The sequence below is a fragment of the Seriola lalandi genome, unplaced genomic scaffold (assembly GCF_002814215.2).
Source record: "Seriola lalandi dorsalis isolate HSWRI2012SDOR001 ecotype SW California unplaced genomic scaffold, Sedor1 jcf7180002054835, whole genome shotgun sequence".
Lineage (NCBI taxonomy): Eukaryota > Metazoa > Chordata > Actinopteri > Carangiformes > Carangidae > Seriola > Seriola lalandi.
The window spans coordinates 620,679-640,237 of NW_019525388.1; the positions used below are offsets into that span (position 1 = coordinate 620,679).

At 41.4% G+C, this 19,559-nt stretch overlaps 1 protein-coding gene across 7 annotated transcripts in view; it reads left to right on the forward strand.

Annotated features, from left to right (window-relative positions):
• Window positions 1–19,559, forward strand: part of myo9aa (myosin IXAa) — a 100,893-nt gene that overhangs the window by 11,113 nt on the left and 70,221 nt on the right. For all 7 annotated transcript variants that reach the window (XM_087179423.1, XM_023426679.2, XM_023426680.2 and 4 more), the window contains exon 2: window positions 11,883–12,854. In XM_087179423.1, the coding sequence (XP_087035549.1) occupies window positions 11,970–12,854 (885 nt within the window). In that variant the 5' untranslated portion in view covers window positions 11,883–11,969. The remainder of the gene's footprint in view (window positions 1–11,882; window positions 12,855–19,559) is intronic.

Below are 19,559 nucleotides of genomic sequence, written 5' to 3' on the forward strand. Positions count from 1 at the left end.
TTTTCATGTCAGTTGTGTCACCTGTTGGTGTTCAGCCGGTGGAATGTGGAGGGAGTTAGTGAAGGCCCAGCGCTTCATTCAGAATGACCAGCCACGGTTATCCTCTGCTGTGTGCACAGACGGGCCTAAGGGGCCTTCAGTCATTTTTAATTACGGTGTGGACAGTGATTCCAGTATGGACTTGTTCCAGCCTGGCCCCAGCCTCACTGACTCAGGTGTCTTGGAAACACACTTCAACCGTGTCAGCCTTTTGTTGCTAACTCGTTGTAGTTTATTTTTATTGATTGATTGAGATCCATGACTCAAACTGATGAAACATTACTGCTCCTTTTTCCATTTTCAAATGGAACCTGTACAATACAAGAAATCTGAATTTATTTTTCCCATGTCCAGAGTCAGCCATTGACATCCATTCCAAAATCAATATGTAGACTCTTGAATCGTGCTTAAGTTAGTTAATCCATCACTATGAGTAGCAACGTCATGACCCGTATAGTAATGTAAAGGACACTTTCCAAATCAATCTGCACTTAAACTACATTTCCATGCAGCGATAAAGTGAAATTGAAAAAACAAAAATGCCGCTTTGACGCTCTCTTGGTTGAGCTCAGAGAGTCCAACAGTCCAAAACACAAAGATATTTAAAGGTGCCCTTTGAAATTTTCTTGGAAACAAACAAGTTATATTTACATTCAGTGTCACCAAACGGCACCATGTGCATCCACGAAGTTTACCAAATCAACTGCATTTCCTTTTTCATAAAACATTTTCAAAGCTGATTTTCTAAGTATTTTAAATCCAGCATTGTTTATGTCCATGTTTACGAGCTTGCAGTCTTCTTCTCTGCCTTTGCTGCCACATTACAGCAAACCCAGATCAGGAAAGATAACCTTCCCCTCTTTCGTGTGGTTTGACATTACTTAAATACATGTTTCATCATGTTTATTAAAGGTTTAAAAACTCAAGACGCTGGACAGTGATAATATATTTTCGATATAATCTGCTGTGATGTTCCTACTGAACTCTCAGCTCTGAGGGCACAAATTGTTGCTGAAATGGCGGACTAAACCAGAAAATTGTTGAACCGTATCAATAATGAGTACAAGTACAGTGATGTGTCGCCATGCTGAAGCCAGGTCGGCTCTTTCCTTTCTTTCATTTCTGACTCCTTCCTTTCCTCCGCGCTCACTCTCCCTTTCCCAAAGCTCAGATTTCAGGAAACCAACATCCTCTTCTCTCTCTGATTCTCTGTCTGTTTCCGTCTCTGCATCTCCTCCATTTTCTCAATTCAATCTCTCTCTCTCTGTGAGTCTCTGTCTCTGTTCCCTCTCAGTTCATTCTCCTTTCTCACTCTTTGCTGGCTGTCTGAACGTTTCGGCCAGAGCTCATGTTCCACACCCCGGCCTCCACTTCCGAGTCATTAGTAGTTACAGAGACTTGAGAGCCGTGTGAGTGAGTGCACAACATGCTTTAGACGTAGTAAAATGTATGTAATGCTGTGTTTCTCTGCAGCGCCCTGAAACCATATTACTGTCAGTGCATGAGAAGCAAACGATTCCTCCTTTTGGGCTTTAATTGACACGTTGATTCAGGAGGGAAATGGTTCATCTCCACTCCCTGAAGTTCACATGGACTCATCCTTCTCCATTGTCATCACAGTGGTAAATCTAGCTGAACTAGAGATTAAAGATTTATTGATGGATTAATTTTCAGGTGATACTCCTCAATATTATTATTGGCTTGTGTTCATCACAGAAACAACTGAAATATGCGTTAGACTACGGAGATGTTGCACACGTCCTGGTTATGTTATCAGTTATTCATTACAGTTTGCCCCAACGTGCATTTAAGAGTCTTTTTCTGTAATATTTATGGTTAGATCTTCTCAGCTTTTCCCCTTCAGGTTTCGACTAAGAGTCGAGTCTCATAGCAGACAAGTTCAAGTGCGACTTGAATCCAGTCTACAGTGCTGTGCTGCAATGCACTGTACTGCTATGGTAAAGGACTGTTGTTCTGCAACCGAAGCAGGCCGAGGTAAATGAAACAAAGTAAAGTAAAAAGGATCAGATTTTTTCAGCTCATACCGATCCCAAGATTTGCTCCAATGCTTTGGATATTAAACATCAAACACCTTTTGCGACTCTACTTTTATAAAAAAAAAATCATCTGAAGATGTAGAGCTCCTTTCAGACTCTGCAAACACGAAGAAGCTGCTCTGAGAAAATATTTCCTGTGTTTGCAAATCTACTGGCGCTGTCATTCCTCCACCTAAAAAAGTCCAGGTTCTGGAGCAGTGAGCACAGTCTACACATTAGAGCTTTGAGGAAGCATTAGCATGTATTAACTGCAATTGTAACGAAACCCCAAAACCGAAATGTTAAAGACGCTGACAAAAATGTTGGCATCCTGCGCTCCTCGTTTTCCATTTACCCAAATTAGCGTCAAACACGGTCACTCACCAGTGAGTTAAATAAAAGGAAAGGTTACAGTAGGCTGCTGTGCCATATCCTCATGTTACAGTCAATTTACCACATGGTCTAAGAAAAAAAGTTAACCTCTGTCAACCATTCACTTTTGGGCAGCCTTACTGGTATGACTCAGAAATGGTTTGTGAACTTCTCTGAAGGAAATGGTGTAAAACAGCACACTGTCAGATACAACTGTAGTCAGAGCAGCAGAATAAAGCTTCACAAAAGGAGCTTTATCTTTCTATACATCTTTCTTATATATCTTTCTCATTTTTCACACTTCAATGTTTTTTCTTTAAGCTATTGAATGTAAGAAGAGAAAATATCCAAATCTAAAGATGTGCAAATGCAACAATATGCTGACAAGCTAACACGCTGACTGGCTTCAACATGCTACCGTTAGCCACAACAGGTCCTCAAGCTTCTTTCTGTTTTCTCTGTGCAGTGATGTTCACCCCCACCTGGCATTTTACATCATGGATTGTACATAATTTCTTTCAATAATAAGTTTTAATGATGAGAGCTAATGAGCTTGCTGACTGATGGCAGCAAGCTTGCTAATCCAACAATCACTGCGATTCCACCAGAATTAAAAGATTTCGTCACAAAACTTTGCTGTTACATGCTGGTGTGACCAGGCTCTTTTTTCCTTGATAGATTACTCAAATGATTGTCAATCAACCAGTGAAATAATTAGCAATTAGTGAACTCTGCAGCTTCCTGTTTCCACGACTGTGATTTTACTTTAGTCAACCCTGTTTCCTCAAAATCATTTCTACAGTATACAACTAAACTGCAACAGGAAATATTTTTTTGCAGTCTTTCCTGTGTTGTGCTTTGAGTTGCCTAATCGTTACCATAAAAAAGTTGTGGTCACTGCATCTGATATTTTTGCAGAGATCAAATAAATTGTCTGTGAACGTTCAGTGTGAACATATTTGCTGTTGCAGTTTAGTTGCATACAAGTGTCATTTCCAGGACACAGGGTGGACTCCAGTGGCCTCTACACAGAGTCCGAACGAGCTGGAGAAATGTAGCTCTTTGCTTGACAAGGTCAAGGCCTCTGTCGGTGAGCTGCAGAGTCGCCTGCAGGCTGAAGGTGAAACTATATCTGTGGGACACTGCAGACGCAGAGTTGTGTTACACATTGATACATTTGGGTCCAAGGAATGGTGACCTGCAATTATGTGCATGTGTGTGTCTGTTGGACGTGTCGGTGCTCGTGTGGCATGTCCGCATCCATCAGCTGACCCCACCGGTCCTCTCATGCTACAGCTCGGGCTACTTCTTCCGCAGACTGAGGTGTGCACATCTGAAAACACTGTTAACATGTAAAAACAACCTGTGTCCGTGCTAGATTTTCAGGTTGTTTTTGAAAAGATGAACAATAATTAACGAAATTGGCTAAATTACTACTTCCTTTGTCACTGGCATATGAGAAATAGTACATTTCAACCAACGTCTAGGAGCGGGAAAGACGGACCTTGCACTCCACTGAATCGCTAGGTTAAAGTTCTTTGTCCCCTCCTGCTCTTTATGATCACTTACATCATGCCTCAATAAAGTAGAACACAATTTAGTTTTTCGTACACATGTTTATATTTTGCTGTTGTAATTGAATGGAAGGCTGCAGGCATTGTTTGTTGTCTTTGTAACACTTAAAGCATCTGCTCTGATCGATCAAAGCACATTCTGTAGAAAGCAAAGTGTTTTTATTCTTAAGTAGCTCATGCCCATCCTGTTTCTTTACAGTTGGTTTTATGACTGGTTGTACTGTATGTGTTTTATGTCTGAAGTGCAATTTCCTCTCCCTGTAACTGTGAAGGGGGTTGGGTCTGTTTTTGAAGGTTGTGTAGCCCTATTAAAAGTGGGGGGGGGGAATGAGTTTCTGTGTGGTATGCACACTGCATAATGCAGTCTGGCTCTCCGTGCCTTATCTTATCTGTGCTGTAATGCAATGTCGCTATTAGCACCTTCTTCCACACATGTGATACAGGCAAACACCCATAAACTAAGCATGTCCTATTAGAAAGTATTAGAAAGTATTGTCCTAATAAAAAGGTATTCACAGAACAGACTTAGACAGCAACAGAGTATCTAGTTTTTATAGTACGGTATTATTACTCTATGGATTCACTTACTTTTTACACCAACACTGTGTTGTTTAAAAGCTGTATTCAATAAGATCAATAAGGCCTGATCACATCTTATGACCAATCAATGCAGAAAACCAGGTTATTCCAAAGGCTTCACATATTTTTTCTTGTCACTGTATTATTTCGTACAAATTCAAATTGTTCATCAAATTCAATTTTTCAATTTTTTATGCTGACAGACACAAAAACAGCCGGGGTTTAAAATCATTACCTCCCGGGCAAATAATAATTACTTTACATGATAACTGTAAAGTAATAGAAATAATATTGCAAACATAACTGAATAAAACTGTTATAAACATAGTAAATACAAGATGACACATCTCTTGTACCTGTAGCTCTGACCAGCGGATGAAGGATGCATTGTTTTATCTGAATTTAAGGGTTGAATAATATATATAGTATAATATATGAAGCATCCAAATAATAGTCCTGCATTATAACATAACATGAAATTATCGTCTGTATCTCACAAGACAGTTTGTTTTCGTTGTAAAAACCAAAACATATTCTTGTTTGTGTAGACTTTACACCTTAAACTCCACAGACATAATTGAAACATGTTTGTGAATTTGACTTGAATGTTAAGCTGTGTGTGGACAGTGCCAAAGATGAAGAAGATGGTTAAAATTACTATTTGTAAGTTTTGTTAATGCTACAAAACTAACGTTAGCATTAACAGCTGGTAACTTACCTAGAAGAAACGTTGAGAGTTCAACATCAAACTTCATTCCTTTACTCACCAAAGGTGGAAAGCAACGCCAATGTTAACGCTTTGTCTCTCTCTCACGTCTTTTCTTCTATTGAACTTAGCATGCTAACCAGCTAGCTTCGGCCCATCTCGTCACTTTCCGATAGCAGCTTACTGTAGCCTCCAGTCTGCCCTGAAGACGTAGCGCTGCTCAGAGGATGTATTATAACCTCATTTATTATAAAGACAACGATGGCTTTCAAATAAAAAAGTGATGAGTTTACAGTTAGAGTTATCAACCTTTAGCCTAACAGTGGTCAAAGATGTGAGCTAAAGCTTTTTAGCAACACTTGATTGCAAACTCATTTCTGTCATTGACAGAAAACAGAGGCACAATAGTGAGAAACTAGCAGTGTGGTCCTGTGACATGTAGCTAATAAACATAGCAGCTAAATTTGGCACCATGGAGCTGTCAGGTTCACAAATGATCCCACAAAAATGTGCAGACTAGATGTGAGAGTTCACAGTCCAGTGCCAACTCACACACCTTAGTGTAATGCAGATTCCCAATCGGCTAAAGGTATAATAAAGAGCCACCACAACATTATGAGCTTTGAAAACATGTGCTGAGCCCTGATGACCGTGACACACACACACACACACACACACACACACACACACACACACACACACACACACACACACACACACAGAAGCACAGCCTTTCAGAAAAAGTGACTTCACATCGTAGAAAGCTAACCAAACTTGATCCTTCACTCCTCTGTAACAATGGCAGCCATTGAAGAGTCTGACTCACGTGGTTGAACCTCTCCTTGGTTTCCTGTCCTCCACACAGGCATCTCCCAGACAATGTTCAGATTTCAGAGAGTGCAAATTGTATAATTTTCTTCTAATTATTCAGTATCTGTTAATGAAATACGTCCATTTTCAGGCATCTTGGGTAAATCTTTCACAAATCACCTTTAACTAAAAATATGTTATTAGTTAAAAACAGGGCACCATTCAAATGTTTTGAGAAAAATAAAATCAAAGTTTTATTGAATCCTCTGCATTTCAAATTGAGTGGGACACTTTTTTGTATTTCCTTATTGTTTAGTATTCCTTCCTTTGTCTTTTTGTATTTTGTGTTTCACTCAAGCTGCAGGCTGTGTTACGCCACTGATTCAAGTGCAGATAACTTCCAACATTAATCTTAACTTTTGTGAACTCGGATAACATCTGGCCCTAAATTTGATTTATTAAAAAAAAAAAAAAGCTCAAAGCTAGAATGAATATCTTTTGCATATTCAGAATTTGCGTATGAATTCTAACTTTGCTGTTTGTGGATGTCTCCGTTGACTGGGTTTATCCTGAGCTGCTGTGTCTTGGGAAACGTTTCCACACACAGATTCCAGGTCAGATTACTTGACTGTGATTCCTAATCTCCAACCATTCAGGTGATGTAACCAGATCTGTTTCTGGTTCAGTCATTTGAGGAGAACAGAGACGAGAAGAGGCCACTGCATTTTTCCTCCAGCTGTGCTCCATCTGCTTTGTAACTTCCTCCAGGGCACAAACCTCTGGCTTATCTACATCAAACCTTTTTTTTTTTTCCCTAAGTTACCATGCAGGCACACAGGCGTGACGCTCAGGTGAAATGCCATCATGCTTCAGACATTTTCTCTTCCTCTTCTCTCAGTGTGTTGATTTCTGCCTCTTTGTCTTCAGGCGTTTTCCCTCTGAGCAGCAGAGTAGCTGCGTGTTTGTTACTTTGAGAAGGTCGTCTCTACAGAATGTGAGCGATACCGTCAGTGCAGGGTGTGAAAGTGCGTCTGTGCCGAATATGTGTGTGTGTGTGTGTGTGTGTGTGTGTGTGTGTGTGTGTGTGTGTGTGTGTGTGTGTGTGGGAACACCGACTTTATCTAGCTGAAAAAAGTGCAACCATTCTGATTATGTTCACAAGTATCACAGTTTGCCTTTCACAGGGAGCTTTTTTCGTTTTGTGTTGATCTGGAGAATGAATAGTATGTACAGTATGTTATCTCGAAAGATAAAGGAGCATCATTCCCAGCTAGGGATGCTAATGATTCATTGTTATTAATTAATCATTGTCGATTGAAAACAAGAATTCGATTGAAAATATGACAGTTGGTGTGGCAGTTTTTTAATCATCCTTTGGGACGACAGCTCCGTTCGTGTGGTTGATTTCAGTATCCAGATTTATGCTGGGATAACTGCACCGTGTGGACGGCCAACAACCAGGATCCTTACCCCTGATATGAACACACAAAGGGTTTTTATTTCAGCAGGAACAACATGGTGAAGGGTATTTACTTTCTTTGATCACATGTTGGATTGTTGGTTTAACAATAATGAAACTTGTGTTGCAGTTTCTAATTCTCTTAATTTTGCCATTGTACTGAGGCTTCATCTCTCACTTGTTAATATGCTTTGCTGTAAATCACTGATCATCCTAACTGAAGGATAGTTAAACTAAGTTGCCCGCCGCGCCATGGAGGTATTACTGAATGTGTCTGCAGATTACAGGACCAGTGGCCCCGTAAAACTCTTGGGGCCCGTTCACCAGAGCCTCTCTATGAAGTGACTTTTAACATTTGTGGTTTGTAAGTGATAAAGGTGAGACACAAAACAACTACAAACAGACACAAAACAACTACAATCAGACACAAAACAACTACAAAGAGACACAAAACAACTACAATCAGACACAAAACAACTACAAAGAGACACAAAACAACCACAAAGAGACACAAAATAACCATAACGAAGTAGTCATTTGTAGCAGTAATTTTGTACCTCTTAGTCTGGGGGTCCTATGTAGGAGGGGTTGGGGGTCTTTTATGTGTCTCTGCCCAGGGGCCCTTCTTCTCATAATTGAGGATTTTCTTTTTTTTTATCAATATTTTCAACAAATGTACATTTCCATCATATATCTGTGCACATACAAACAGCAGACAAAAGGAAACAGTTCACTGTCACTAATATAAACGAAAGAAAAAGTTATTGTTTCCAATTTAACACAGTGTGATGCATTTTTAACCCAGGCACCGATGTTTTGTTCATCACCTGTTCCCATTTCAGAGCAATAATCGGCTCTGCTTATATTCATGTCCGTAAACATACACTCTTTTGCTTTAAGATCAACGTCCAGGGGGGTATAAGTGAAATGAAAACACACCTTAGCTTCTAAAGGAATCTACTCCTGTCATTGCAACTACCCGACCGCCACCCCTCCTCCATGTTTATGGCTGCCCACAGGGTAATCTCCAGAAGACACCTTCAGCCTTCTTGTTAAAGTGAAATAAAATAAGATAAAAGCATCCGCCCTTTGTGATTAAAATGGCGTTAACACCTGTTGAACGTAGTTAACCAGCTCACCGTGGCTGCTGCTGCTGCTGCTCTTGCCATTCCTTCCTTGTAACATTATCCATTGCAAAGCTGTTGCACCAAATATTTATCATGACAGATTATATAAAAACTTGGTCTGAAAACACTGGTTTGTTTGTGTGTTGTTAGAAGACCATAATACAGATAATCGGCATTATCAGAACAGATGATCTGCATTTGTAGGTCACAGCACTTGTTGATACCAAAATTGCTCAGGCTCTAAGTGCCCTGAATACTCAGTCTCATCTCATTCATGTCTTTTAAAAAATAGCGTGTAATCATTGTGAAATTTGCAATTCACCACATAAAATCTAAAAGATAAAACATAATCTTTTGAATTCAGTGTGGCAAATTGCTGAATAATGACAGGTTGAGTGAACAAGAGCAGTTACTTTGCAGTTACTCTGTCATTGTTTTTGCATTGCTGGAATAACACAGTGAATTGTATAAAGCTGTCATTGCAATTTTTCTTCAGTGATTAATTCATCATGGATAATTCATGTATCTGACAATTGTCACATCACCCCATTCCCCAATCTGAGCAGGACCTCCCTCATGTCACATTGATCCATCCCAGACTGAGGTTAATGCAGTTGTCTCTCTAAAAAAAAAAAAAAAAGAAGCAAGATAGCAATGGAGATAGTTGCTATTGGGAGATAGGCTGTGATTGGTAAGATTTGCTTGTGTTTTCCCGGAGGAGATGTCCATTAGTTGATTGTCTTCATGTGATGGTTAACAGAGAGGCAGCCAGCATGGCCCTGTGCTGTCTAGCACTGCCTCAACCCTAAATCTCCCCTCCCTATCCTTTAAGCAGCGAGCTGACCATCTGTTCCAGGCGCCAGGCCCGAACTGAGTGCTCAGTACACACACACACACACACACACACACACGGTACAATCACACAAGCAGGAAATACATTCATCACACTCTGTGAATACCTGCCAGTGGATATGTGTATGGTATCAGCTCGATTGAATGCTTTGTGTCAGGGTAAAAAAGGTGATGCATGCGTGTTTTCCTGTGTCTCACATATGGGTGTGTGTGTGTCTGTATTTGGAAAGGGGGGAGGTCTTGTGTGCATGTGTTTGTGTGGCACATGGTTATATCAAAGTTGCTGAGGCGACACGTGGCATGAGAGGTTGGATATGGGGCGACAGGAAATGACCAGGCAGGGGTGCAGCATTGTATCATTTTCCTGCTGAAATCCTTTGTACTCCACTGCGTGCACCAACTACATGTGTCCCTGTTCCATTTCCTGTTTTCACTTTCTTCCTGCTGTGTATTGCTACATGCTGTTCAGGAAGTATGTAAGCAGTACTAGTCAATTAAGGAATCGGTTGATTGATAGAAAAATGAATTGGCACCCATTTTGATAATTCGTTCGTTCGTCGTCTCCCGCTTATCCGGATTTTGATAATTGTTGTTGGCATTTCTTTTTTTCTTTTCTTTTTTGGAAAATATGACTTATTTATTTCGGTTCAACAAGTTCAGAAATGACGAATGTAGGCAGGGAGGTGGTGCGGTGGTGGGTTAGCTGCATGGACTGCAGTGACAGGAGAGAGGTGTAGTAGACTCCCTTAGAACCTAATTCAGCAGCCACAGCCACAACACGTGTTTCACTTTGATTAATAGTGGCAACTTAAGTGCCACGGTACGGCATTCCTTTCTGTACCCGCATGAAAAAGCCACAGCTGATGGCAACAAGTCGAAGCCCATTCCCGCCCTCCATTCCTGTGCTGCTTTGAAAATCAGTATCTGAAGCAGGAGTCGATGAGTCGGACTGAAGGGAAGTGGGTACAGCATGTCGCATAATGACTCCTGGAATGCACTGAGCATTTCAGACTGATGATACACGAGACTGCAATGCTACCTGAGTTCGGCAAAAGGACAAATATGTCAGCTACTGCATTGCAGGCTTCATCTATGGTTGACAACATCTTTTTGGTTTATGTAAACACTGAACAAGACTTATATTTCGGCCCTTTCACCAAATGTGATTCCTTTTAAAAGCAATACGGGGCTTCGTTGACTCGCAGCCAGAGCCTATACTACTTTCTACACATCATGCAGTCAAAGAGCTGCGCTGCTCCACCTCGGCTTTTTAAGAGACATGACTTGGATATATGGTTGAGTTTAAAAGCTTTTTAATTTGCAGTTTTGCAGATAATGCACATAGAGTGCACATAGCTCGAATGGCACCCTTACCGCCGCCTTCATCCCTTGCTGTGCTGAATATATTGGTTATCATTGTTTCATTTTAAAGACGGCGATTTGCTTCATTCAGATGTAGTTTATCGAGTGTTTGTGCTACAGAAGAGTCCAAATCCTCTTGACAGAGCAGCAGAGTTTTTGTCAGCAGCTAAGTCATTAAACCCGTCCTCTCTCTATTTCTGTATCTGTGGCCTCCACTCATCCCATGATGTCCCGATGCCGTGTATTGAAGAGGGAACTTGTGAATGGCTTGATTGTGTATTCAGTGAAGAGGACAGAGGCAGCTGTTGGTCTTGGTGTTTGCGAGAGCTTATGTGTGTGCTTGGGAGTGTGTATGTGTGTTAATGGTAATCCTGTAGATCCTGATGACTTATCCTTTATCCTTTATGAGTATGCATGTCGGGTTCCAGCAAAATAATTTGTCCCTTTAGTAGATTACGTAATAGCATATGAGGTCTGTGTCATAATCAGACGAATTTCGTAATCTGGCAGATCGCAGATGGCTCTGTTGAAATGCTTGGTCCAAGATCAGTTAGATAGATAGTAGAAGTTTCATTTATTAATTTCAGGTTCAGATCAGAGATTTTAGAGTTGAAACAGTCAATTGACTAATCGATCAGTCAATCAAGAGAAAATTAATCAGCAGCTATACTGATAATTTGATACTCGTTCAAGAAAAATTACCTAATAGTCCCCAGTTCCAACTAATTAATTTTGAGGATTGACTGTTTTTCTTTGACTTATGTGATAGTAGATTAGTGATTTTTGGATTTTTGAATTGTTGGCTGGACACAAAAAGATATTTGGAGACATCAACTTGGGTTTCAGGAAATTCTAAAGGGTATTCTTCACTGTTTTATAGACCAAACAGTCTATAAAGATCATTTTGAGTTATGTGTTTTTTGTCATACAGTATTGAGTAATTTTTGTTGTCCTTCTCTTTTGCAGTGGTAATGTCTTGAACTGGTGGCCCCTCCAGCCCAGTGAAGGACGTGCCAGTGCCGGGCTGCTGCTAATGGGAACTCCTGCTCCGCCATGAGTGCTCGTGATGGCGTTGGTGGCGTTGGTGGTGTGGGCACCCTGGGCCGACGGCAGCGCTTCGAGAACTCAGAGTTCACCGTGCGCATCTACCCAGGCGCCCTGGCCGAGGGCACCATCTACTGCCCGATCAGTGCCCGCAAGACCACCACAGCTGCTGAGGCCATCGAACATGTCATTGAACGCCTCCAGCTGGACCGCACCAAGTGTTATGTTCTAGCTGAGGTGAAGGAGTTTGGTGGGGAGGAATGGATCCTGAACCCCAGCGACTGTCCTGTGCAGAGGATGATGCTCTGGCCCCGTGTGGCACTAGAGCACCGCCCGCTGTCTGGTGGCGAGGATTACCGCTTCCTCCTAAGACAGAAGAACCTAGATGGCTCGATTCACTATGGCGGCAGCCTCCAGATGTGGCTGCAGGTCACAGAGGAGCGCAGGCGCATGGTGGAGCGTGGACTGCTGCCACAGCCTGAATCTCAGGGCAACCACGCAGATCTGTGCCGCCTGCCGGAGCTCAACGAGCGCTCGCTGCTGGACAACCTGCGCTCGCGTTTCCGCCAGGAAAGGATCTACACTTACGTCGGGAGCATCCTCATCGTCATTAACCCCTTCAAGTTCCTGCCCATCTACAACCCCAAGTATGTGAAGTTGTATGATAATCATACGTTGGGAGATTTGGAGCCGCATATTTACGCCGTGGCGGATGTGGCTTACCACACCATGCTGCAGAGACAGAGGAATCAGTGCATTGTTATATCTGGGGAGAGCGGCTCTGGGAAGACGCAGAGCACAAACTTCCTCATTCATCATCTGACTGCTCTCAGCCAGAAGGGTTTCGCCAGTGGAGTGGAGCAGATCATCTTGGGAGCGGGGCCAGTACTAGAGGTAAGAAAAAACATCTAGCACTCTGGGTTTCAATAAAAAAAAAAAATTTATTGTTTGCATTAATGTTGAAAAGTTAGTGAAAGCTCTTATTGAAAAGCTCTTGTTATATAAAAACCACATAGTTCAGAGCTCATCACTCCAGGTCCTTTCTTGCACAGAGATCCCCTCACCCTCGAAGTGAGACTAACATCTGTAGATATCCCGGTTACGCCAATATGTGTGGGCTGATATGTTCAGTGTGAGATCTTTATTCTGCATTCACAGTCTCTACTGTGTAAAAGGACTGATTCCTGCTTTTGTGTGGCTTTTAATGTTAGTTACACAACACTGCATTAGCCACAACTGCCTCTATGGTTGGCCCTGAGTTGTGTCTGCCCCCATTCAGAGGTTTATTGCACTTTCAGTCCAGCTGTGTGGGGATTATGTCGTGCACAGTGGAGCTCTCTATCTGCAAACAGCCAGTGGCCTATCAGTGGTTGAAGTTGCAGATTCTTGTTTTTTGTGATTATGACCATTTTTTTTCCCCTCCACACTGGAAAGATTGTCTCACGGCAGACGTTGTGGAGGCCCAGCTGAAGGTTGTGAAGGAAGCTGGTTGTTTTCATATCACTCAAGACATTCCACTCATATTCTTTTTTTTTCTTCAGGGACCTGTTGCTTGAATGCAGAGCAGTCAAGAGTCTTTGACAAGCTCACAACCGCGCATTTTTTTTTTTTTTTTTACACGTCTTCAACATCAACTGAATACCTAAAGGTTGCACAACACCCTTCAACTGTATACACAATGCTGCCACTCAAGAAGGCAACTACAGGTTATATATTGTCAAGAGAGTTGTATTTTAAAAGGGGGTGGTATCACTAACTGTGTCGTCACCTGACCACCAGCTGTTCACACTTGATACACTTACAAAGAACAGGGCAGTTACAATACACACATGTCCTCGTCCTATTTCCTCATCTTTATAATTGTGTTCATTATCTATCAGCCAAATAATTTATGGTATGGTTTTTGATGGTTAATCACAGTACGAAAGCTAATCCTTCCAATGTTGTTAGCATCAATGTCAAGTTGAAAATGGCAGCTCACAAGCCAAGTTCAAAGGTAAGAAGCGAGAGAACAAGTAGCTCCACACCGCGTTTTATTGCCCTCCGTTTAGCAAACACAGTTCTCAGGAATGCCATTCAGTGATGTGTCTCCGGGGTTAATGTGTAAGCATGTTGGATTAATCCTCGACACGGCAACACGAGTGAGTAGTTTTGAGTGCAGAGGAGCAGCCTTTAATTGTTTGCACAGCAAGATTGCGTATCTGCCTCCTGGTGATTGATGCCAAGTCTAAAGCTGCGGCGCTACTGCAGAGAGAGATAGGGGAGAGGAGGGAGAGAGCGGCAGCCAACATTACATCATGGACATACTTAATTTTCGTAAAGCTCTTCATTCAGGAAAGTAGACAAGCAGCAATGGTGGAATGATATTTTTAAGCCATTTTTAGTATATTCTGTGGATTTTAATCTCTTCCTTTAATTGTGTTTAGTTATATTTCATTACAGGATTTTGTCATTGACAAGTTGTTCAGTGTCCAGGTGACAGTAAAAGTATTGACCTCCGCTGGAGTTTAAGTTCTTTCAACTTCAAGTTGAAGAGCTTTGAATTTAAACTTGACCTCTGACAGGAGCTTTTGTGGCCCCTCAAGTAATGTCACTTGAGTCAGTGTTGGTTGGGCCTGAAGCAGGGACATTCCTGACGCCTTATTTCCCTGGCAACAAAATTTAAATTTAAATTTGAATAGACAACTCAAAGTAAGAAAACACTCAGAAAACAGTCAAAATACAACGTCTGCAGGTAAACAGTGTCATATTGGTTTGCCTAGTGTGGCTAACATTAGCAGTGCTAGTACAAGCAGCCTTCTTACCTTGCAGGTTAACGTCCACATGACTGTGCTGAATGTGGATATGCATTGCTCCAGGCGAGTGGTTATACACCAGTTTATTCTGACACAGGCTACATACAACTTTATTTTCATTTTCTACATCAAAATACTGCCAAACCGCACTGGTTTGATGTTATCTTGTCCCACGTTCAAGGGCTATAGCCTTGAGGCTGCATTAGCTGCTACTAGCATAACACACCCGAATCTTTTACAAGTTGAGTTGCATTGTGGGTAATGTAGCCACTAAGTTTGATATCTCTGGTTCTGCTGCAACAATTCTGATCATGTTGTCAAAGCTATTCTTTGTTTGCAATTCTAAATCCGTGGATTATCCCTTTTTAAAGAAAAGAGAGAAGATCCTAATTAAAGATCATCTTACATGATTTGGAGATAATACAGTGTAAGGAAATGTTTTGTTCCCTTTGTGTTGAACTCATCAGATGCTTTTGTGGATATTGCATGGATTGTGTGACAGACTTGGGCATGCCACTTCAATATAGTATGACTAGTATTTCTAGTAGTTTTAGGAAATTGTCTGGAGGATGTTTCGGCCATCATGGTTAGACATCCTGTTTGGTTTTGACAAGACATTTTGAGGTAAAGCAGATGATTTTACGATCTTATAGTAAATATCCATCAAAGGTTTGAGGAGCTTTCATGCTTATGTTCACCTGTGTGTACACCTCAGTAACACCCAGTATGAAAAGAGTAGTTTACTGTTGTTCACTGAGCCACTTAACTTAACCAAGGGTTTAGTTCCTTGCTTAATGGCAGTGACATGGGGTGTAATTTAGTTTACACTTCAGGGCATGAGTGACTGGGCGAGTTCATCCTTCAGAAATTACGGATATCAAAGACCGGGACAATGTCATGTAAACAATACGAAAGCAAAGCAAAGCAGACACGCAGATGTTTTCTACTCGCTGTCAGTCACCGGGCAAACTCACCCTGAGACTTGAAGCGTATAAAGAGACGCTCTTGATAGAGGATATCACTTACGAGAGGTTTTGGTTTTTGGAAACCAGCCAACAGCTGCAGTTACGTGTTAAGATCCTGACAAGTCCTGTCGCTCAAGTGCTCCAGTTAATAAAACTCAGCTTGACTGAGATGGAAACATAAACCATAAGGGCATGTGGTGCTGGTTAGATATACAGGAAGTTACAGCGCTTTGGTTCAACATGGTTATTTTCTAAATTAAGGCAATTTGAGATGTGAGAGATGCTTCAATTCTTTTGGGGTAAGAGTGTGAAGGGGAGTTGACTGGTTTTAGTAATCTTATCTTCAACACCTTTGGACTTGAATTGACCCCGCAGAATGAAGACGAACACAAGCATACGTGAAATACGAGAAATACTTCACCGATTGTTGGTTGAGCTCTTATCTGCCGTCTGTCATTCCTGACGTTGTTTTCCTTCTCCTCCCAGATATGAATGAAATCGACGTTAAACCTTAAATTCCTGTGACTACATATTTCCACGTTGGAATTTACGGTTTGTAATTGTTTGGGTAGTCTTAATCTTCTTTTGTCTCGATTGCCAACGTGGAACATGTGTGTTACTTTCCCCCTATACAGTAAACACTAGGATTATATTTTAAAGCAACCTGCTGCCTGAACACGCATACTGATGAGGGAGACTGACACTGGCTGCATAGCAATGGATGACAGACACCTCACCTCTGGAGAAGAGCTGTGAGTGCAGCATTACTATTAAAGCACATTTGCTGTGTGCCTCTCTGCTTGATCTCCATGTGTCCAACAGTGCTCATCAGTAATGACAGGTTCGTGCAGAAAACAGTGAGTCTTGTCTCTGTGAGATGAAGTCCTACAGAACGCCTTGTCTCTGGCTTGTGATGACTATTCTTATTATTGATTAATGTACTTTATCGAGTCTTTGGTGTAAAAATAAAATAAAAGTAAAAGAAAAATTGCCAAAAAAATACAACAGGATAAACTGTAATCAGCAAATTTATTTAATGTAGAGATTTGTAATGGAATATAACAAATGAGGATTTGAATTCAGGTCATTTCATGATACTGATGCAAGGCTGTAATGCTATTTTAGGAAGGAACCAGGCTTGGTTCAACATTACTGTTGACACTGATGGAAACAAAGACTTCTCACAGGAAGCACGGTCATTTGTTTTTACATGTGAGCCAAGTGACAGCTTAATATGAGCTCAGCTGTCTCCCGTTCTCCCCTGGGTCAAGAGGGAGAGTATGAGGTTACCGCGCGCTGCTCACTCTGACAGTGCATCATCACGATCTGCTTTCCAAGACCAGGGAGGTGTCACACGGCATTAAAGTGCAGGAGCACAGCTAATGGTGTGTGTGCTGGTGGGATGTTGGAGGAACTGCTGCTGCTGCTGCTGCTGCTGCTCCTATCAAATGATATGCAAACACCCACTTTCATGTTTGAACACACATAAATTTTACTTTTACTGACACAGAGACATGTAAGCTAGACTTTGATCTGCCCTATCATTACATTTAGCCAGTATTTAGTGATGAATACAGACTGTACATTGGAAGGACATTGAAGGAGTTGGTGGAGACCGAAACACAGCTTAAAAGAGAGTTAATGTTGGACTTAGATTTCAGGAAGCTACTTGTAAGCTTTTTTGTTGTAAAGTTTGAGTTTTTTATTTTATTTTTAGGATTCGGCATTATGGAGTTTTTAGAGTTTTCCTGAAGTCAAAATGTCAGATATCACAAAAAATGCTTTTAATCTTGGTTTAGGTGGAAAAGTTTGTGTATTGATGAAAGCAAAATGAACCAAAGTGCAATAACAGACTTAAATCGTGAGGAGGTTGTAACCTTCGAATACATGAAATTAAGAGAAACACCATATTATTGTTTTTCACATTTGGAGGAAGAGGACGCTCAGCGCTGCGCCCTCTTCCTTTGTGGTGGTTTGATGGCACCAGGTTGGAAAAATTAGCACAAACACCAACTGTTTATCTCGACAAACCTACTCCTAATATTCACGTAGGGGCAGTGGAGGGAGACAGGAATTAATTTTCTCGAAATTCAGTTAAAATTGTGTTACATTTAAATGTGAATCTAACTAGTGAGTGAAAACAAAGAATGGTTAAAAAAAAAAGCTTTTTCCTGCAGTACTTTCATAATGTGCAATGAATCTGCAGTTTTTTTCCCCCTTCATAATTCATAATTTGTTCATGTAAGGGACCTGCAGACCTTGTTGGCCCGGTGAGCGCCGGAGCTCCTGTTGTGCTCCTCTGTGCTCTCGGCCAACAGAAACACTCCCAGTGTGAGTCAACCCAGGTCAGCAGTTTCACCTCTCAGCATCGCCTTCGCTGCTACCTCAATGCGCTCACGCACACTCGCGCAGAAAGGCACACACACTTGCACATTTAATACCATCTCCCTAGAGCCCCCACTAACACTGAGCAGGATTAGTGTGTATTACGGGATCTCCCCCAACCGGGCGGGGTCATGCGAGATTTACTGTGCCCTGAAAGTGTTGTTTTCCTCAGGCTGGGATAGAAGGAAAAAAGAAGCCGAGATGAGAGAGAGACAGGGAATGATTGAGTGTGCACAGTGTTCCTTGGTTGAGTGTAAAGTTACAGCGCTGTGTGTTTTATTGAGGTGAAACCAGGGTAAAGAGTGAATGCTTACACAGTGGGCTCGGCCTATAGGCTGCATTCCCCGGTTGAGTAACATGCAAGGTGCGAGTCTCAGGTGCCAGGTTATCTGTGCTAGTAAAGTCATGAACAGTATGGAGTAAAAAAACACAAACAGAAAGTTACACAAGTAGTTTACCACAGGATTTTTTTTTCTTCGTTTAGCTACTTGAGGTTAGTCGTGTAGTTACATTATTTGGCTCCTCACCTTGGTTAGACGATTACGTAATATCAGGCCATACGGTTAGAGTTCTTTGCTTAGGGTTGTCCCAGATGATCGAGGGAAGGCTGTTCTGTCATGAACACAGCTCTTGATTTAACTGTTATCAGTTTTATTAACTCTCTTGTTTGTTTTCTCGCACTTGTTGGTTAAGCTGAAGTACTGACCTCGCATCCGGGCTAGCCTCTGTTTCACTAGTTTCTGTTGCTCAGTGCAATCGCTCTATCAGCGTTTCTTTCATTCATCTTTCAAATATGTGTAATCCTGCTGTTTACTTTTCCCATTCAAAGACACATTGACATCCACTACAGGACTTGCTATTAGGAAGCTGAAACTGTACTTTGTGAGCGCTCTGTCAAAATACAGTTCCCATAAAAATTTGCAGGTATCTACGTCCTTGTCATCGCACATCCATAAAATTCCCCAACACTCTCTTGTAAAGTCATTTTTCAAGCTTTTTAGCTGTAATCTCTGTTAAAAAAACCGTTCACTCCTCTCTGACCTGAACATGTCCAAACCTCTTTTGTTGAAGGTTTAATCCAGGGCTAATGGGAAATGACGTTTGGTTTGTTAAAGGCCTCTAAAAACAGAAATACTGAGAAAAATACTGTCCTTATATAAACTCAGAGTGGAACTCTCTGTGTCTCTGACAGACAGAAAGACAGACAAACAAAAAATAATTTTCTATTTCTCTGTGGTGAAGCTTGTGGGAGTTTATACAATATTTGCATTGATATATGCTCCTTACCATGTCCAGATGACCATGTCCTTCCTCTGCTCTCCACAACCCCCATAGTTGTCATAAGTCAGACTCATAAAAACATATCACAGGAAATGAATGAGTCACTCGCTCCTTTACTCACCTTCAATGCTGGAAGTAGCCAGTAGAACAAACATTACTGGACTTTGGCTTTT